At 49.3% G+C, this 4680-nt stretch overlaps 1 protein-coding gene across 1 annotated transcript; it reads right to left on the bottom strand.

Annotated features, from left to right (window-relative positions):
* Positions 1–713: 713 nt before the first annotated feature.
* LOC138165303 (tumor-associated calcium signal transducer 2-like) lies at positions 714–3363 on the bottom strand. The gene has a single exon (XM_069093480.1). The coding sequence runs from the start codon at positions 2912–2914 to the stop codon at positions 1982–1984; it is 933 nt and encodes a 310-aa protein (XP_068949581.1). The 5' UTR covers positions 2915–3363; the 3' UTR covers positions 714–1981.
* Positions 3364–4680: the final 1317 nt, after the last annotated feature.

Below are 4680 nucleotides of genomic sequence, written 5' to 3'. Positions count from 1 at the left end.
GGAGGATAGTAAAGAGAAAAGAAAGGAGGAAAAGGAAGGGGGGGAGAAAGAGGGGAGGAAGGCAAATGGAAGAACTCATGAGTTCACAGGTGATTACCCTCAGCCAGTGGGGGTGGGGGGAAGGGCTAGGCTGGGCTAAAAGGTCCCAACAGCTGTTTTTTTTTTTCTTTTCCCAGCTGCGGTGATGACTACTACCAAATTCTTATTTAATGACAAACCATAGAAACTTCCCAGAGACCTTTGTCTAGCAGAGAGAATGGTCTGCATTCTTCTGACCCCACCCCAAGTATCTGGTATCAAAGCAGTCCTCTCTAGGGGAATGGAAACCTAGGAGAGTGGCCTCCACAAGGATGGGTAAGACTGAACCCAGCACCTCAACATCATATGATCAAAGGCACCCCTGGGGCTCAGAGACATCAGCAATGGACTTAGAGCCAGAAGACTTAGTTTTGAATTTCAGCTCTGCCTGTTCCTTGATTACTGGCTATGTGACCTTGGCCAAGTCTGGGCCTCAGTTGCTTCACCTGTAAAATAAGCAGGGTGTACTATATGGCTACTAAGGAGAGGCCTATTCAAGCTTTGGGCTGCAGTCACCGACAATCCCAAGAAGACAGGGCACTTTTGAGTCCCTGCCCCAGCCAAGTCCCCTCTGAGTGTTTTAAACAGTAAACCTGAGCAGTCCTTGGGGACGTGGTTGGAGAAGTCACAAAGGCTTTTCACTGTTTTATGGGTTTTCTTCATATTTTATTAAATCCAACAGCTTATAAAAATTCTGACATCAAAGACAACACACACACATTTTGCAAAATAGACTTAACAAGCCAACAGTTACAACACCAAGTAGTAACACTAGTGAGCTATACAGAAGAAGCATGGAGGGGAGCAGATACAGAGTCCCCCCAAAAACCGTCTTGAAAAATGCATTTCAGACCAATGTAACAGGTGGGATGGAGACCCAGCTTGTCATATAAACGGCTGTAAATGAGAACATTACAGAGAACCAAATCCTTGTCCTATTGTGAACACCATTATACAAAGTGGGAAATTTAGAAGATGCATGTTGTTTTAAACAGTGTGAGATAATGAAATTAGCTTAAACCCTAAGTTTTGGGGCCCATTCAAATTCATTTAAAACTTGGAAAATCTCTTGACAACACTTTCAGATGCTGCCGAGAAGTTATGAATAGAAATCCCCGAGTGGGTAGACAGAGGCACCCAGAATAACATTCATTAGAGACCCACCCTGCCCTTTTGGGTTCCTACTAGTTCCTTGTTTTTAAGGAGTCATATTTCCTAGGACTGAAATGATTGGGCTGTTTTACAGATTCTTTTCCTTAGGGATCATACCACCTGACATTTATAGAGCGCTTGTTTTACAACAGTCACAACAACCCTGGGAGGTAGGTGATTTTTTTAAACCCCCATTTTACAGATGAAGAAACAAAGGCTCAGAAGAGTTGTCAGTTGTCCTGGGCCACACAGCTAGGATTTGAAGTCAGACAAATAGGACTAAGATCAAAGAATATGGTAAAGTGGAAAGGGCTAGGAGACTAGGAAAAGGAAAGTGGCCAAGGCTCTAGTCCTAATTGTACCTCTAATTAGAATGTTAGCATTGTAAGGAAGAGAACCATACATGGAGCAGAATTTAAGCGCCAGAAGGTACTTTAGAACAGAGGCTGTTAGACCACAGAACACAGACTGTCAGAGCTAGAAGGAACTTTAGAACATAAATGTTAGAGCTAGACGGACCTTGTCATGTCTTCCTGGTCCTCAGTTTCTCCATATGTAAAAAGAGGAATTGGACTACATTCCCTTCTAGCCCTAAGATTCTTTTTTTTTTTTTTTGGGGGGGGAGGCAGGAAAAGTCTCAGTCCAGCCGAGGATCAGGCGCCCCGTCTCCTATTCCTGAGGGAGGAGGCTCTTTCACCAGAAAGCTTCCATTCCCCCCCACCCCCCATAACCCTCCCCAGTATCCTCGTCCTTACAAGTTGAGCTGTTTGTTCATCTCGCCCATTTCCTTGATTTCCACCTTCTCGTATTTTCCCGACTTCCTCTTGTTGCTAATGACCAGGACCACTATGCCAGCCACAATGGCCAGGGCCAGCACCACGATGACAGCGATCAGCCCGGCGGTCATCCTCTTCATGGAGAACTGGGGGGGCTTTTCGTCCACGTAGTAAATCATCGTGTCCTGCACTCGCAGGGGCTCCCCTCTGACCTCGAGTCTGAGGTTCGGCTTGTGGAACACAGACTCTCCCTTGACATCCCTCTCGAAGTAATAGGCCACGTCGGCGATGTCCACCTCGCCCTGGGCCTTCTGGGAGGCGTTCTGCTGCAGCTCGATCTGGATGGTGGGGCGCTCGTACTCCACGGCCGTGACGTACTTGGGGCTCAGCTGGTAGCGCTCGTGGAAGAGGCGCCGCAGGGCCTGGCTCAGGTCCGAGTGGTTGAAGGCTTGGGCGCGCTCCTGGTGCCGCAGGTTGATGAGGATGTAGCTGGTGCGCACCAGCTCGTCGCACTTGAGCGTCCGGTCCCCCTTGTCGGTCCGCCGCACGCCCACCGAGTTAACGCACCAGCACACCTCGCTCTGGTTGCACTGGCGGGCCTTGAAGCGGCCCCCGCTGTCGCAGTCCGGGTTGTACAGCCCGTCGTTGTCCACGACGGCGTGCTCGCTGGGCTTGATCAGTTTGCGGGCTTTGTGCGGGCTCATGCGCGCCTGCATGAGCAGGCACTTGGAGGTCAGGGTGGTGCAGTCCACCACGTGGTTGGAGCCCACGACCGTGCACTGACAGCCGCCCCCGGAGCCGACCGGGTTGCAGACCGTCCACTTGTTGGTGGGGCAGGTGCAGTTCTGGGCCGCTGTCCAGCCAGCAGCCGCCACCAGGAGCAGCCCCAGCACCAGGGGCTGGGCCATGCTTGGCGAGGATGGGAGAGCCACGGAGGAAGGAGCAGCAGGTGCCGGGCTGGGAGCTCACTGCACAAGCGGCCGGGCTGGGGGGGTGCAGGATCCCAAGGTGTCTATGCGCAGGAGAGCTGTGCCCTCCTGCTTTTATAGGACGTCCGACCTGCACGGCAGGTTCCACCGCTGACTCACCTGCAGGAATGTTGATGACACTTTAGCCCCAGTAAGGAGCTGGAGTGGAGAGCTGGAGAGCCAGGGCTGCTGCCCCGCCTCCCATTGTATCTCGCCTGCCATCTGGGGAGTGGGGAGCTGGAACTGTGAGCCTCCACAAACTCCAGCCCCAAGAAAAGAGAAGAGAGGGAACTACCTAAATCCCCACTAACACCCCTTCCCCTCTTCCCCAGGGCTGGCCTGCCCCTGCCTCTCCGGGGACGGGATCAGCTCTGGCCCCAGCCACAAGACTAGTGGTCAAGGTGAACCAGAACTTACAGCCCCTCCTCTGTTGGACAGAGCCACTAAGGTGTGTCTCGGAAACACACCCACAGAGGCACCGGCCTCTCCCCTCCCCCGCCCCCTTTCCTAGCTCTCTGGGAAGGGATCTTTCTCAGAAGTATTGGCTCTTTTTTGCCTCCTTTCTCTCTTAGTATTTTTCTTCCCTCGACTTTTTCTCCCTCCTCTGTTCTCTTTATTCGTTCTCTTCCTCCTTTCTTTCCTCTCCTTTTCTTTCCTTTCTCTGCTTTTCCCTCTCTCCCTTTCATCCCTTTCCCTCTCTTCTCTCTTCATTTCATCTCTCTCCCTTCATTTCTTTTCTATCCCTTTCTTCTCTTTTCCCCTCTCTACTTTTTCTTTTCCCCTTTCCCTACCTTTCCTCTTTCTTTTCTCCCCTTAACTCTTTCCTCTCTCCTTTTTCTCCCTTTTCTTCTATCTCCTTTTTCTGTTCTCTTTCCTCCTTCTTTCCACTCCCCCCTTTTCCACCTCTCCACGATTCTTTCCCTTTCTATCCTTTCCTCTCTTCTGCTTCTTCCCCCTCCTTTTCCCTCACCTTCTCTCTCTCTCTCTCTCTCTCTCTCTCTCTCTCTCTCTCTCTCTCTCTCTCTCTCTCTCTCTCTCTCTCTCTCTCTCTCTCTCAAAATTAAATGGCCAAACATTTCAAAAGATGGCAATGGATAGTACTCATTCTTAATATTTGATAGGCTCGAAGCTCACTGAGGGCCGGGGCCAACTCAGGTTTATATTTGCATCCTTAGTGTTAGCAAAATGCTTGGCACAGAGTACGGACTTTAAACTGCTTATTTAATTGAGTTCAAATCCAACTTCTGACACCACCTGTCTGTGACCTTGGGAAAGTTACTTAATCTTCCTTGTTCCCAATTTCTTTTTCTGTAAAATTAGGGGATTAGACTAGACTGCCTCCTAGGTGCCTCCCAGCTTTAGATCAGTAGATGTGTGGGAGTACATGAAAGTTAATCTGATCCTCTCCTATTATTCCATTAAACCTCAAACCTTTCACTTCACCTCTGCCTCAGTTTCCTTATCTGTAAAATGGGGATAATAATAGCATCTACCTTAAAGGATTGTTGTGAGGATCAAATTTAAAAAAGCACAATTCAATAAACACTGGCATTTATACAGCTATTTGACATTTGAAAAATGTTTTGCACGTATCCTCTTATTTGAGCCTCAGAACAACTTTGAGGTAGGAATTGCCATTTTATGAATGAGGAAACTAAGGCTCAGTAACTTTCTCATGACTACACACCTAATAAGAGTGGGACATG

Source organism: Petaurus breviceps, unplaced genomic scaffold, assembly GCF_028583685.1.
Source record: "Petaurus breviceps papuanus isolate PSGF00001 unplaced genomic scaffold, PetGlider_PUasm1.0 208, whole genome shotgun sequence".
In the NCBI taxonomy this organism is placed as follows: Eukaryota; Metazoa; Chordata; class Mammalia; order Diprotodontia; family Petauridae; genus Petaurus; species Petaurus breviceps.
The sequence above is the reverse complement of the archived record's forward strand: the minus strand, read 5'-3'. Positions and strand labels throughout refer to the sequence as shown.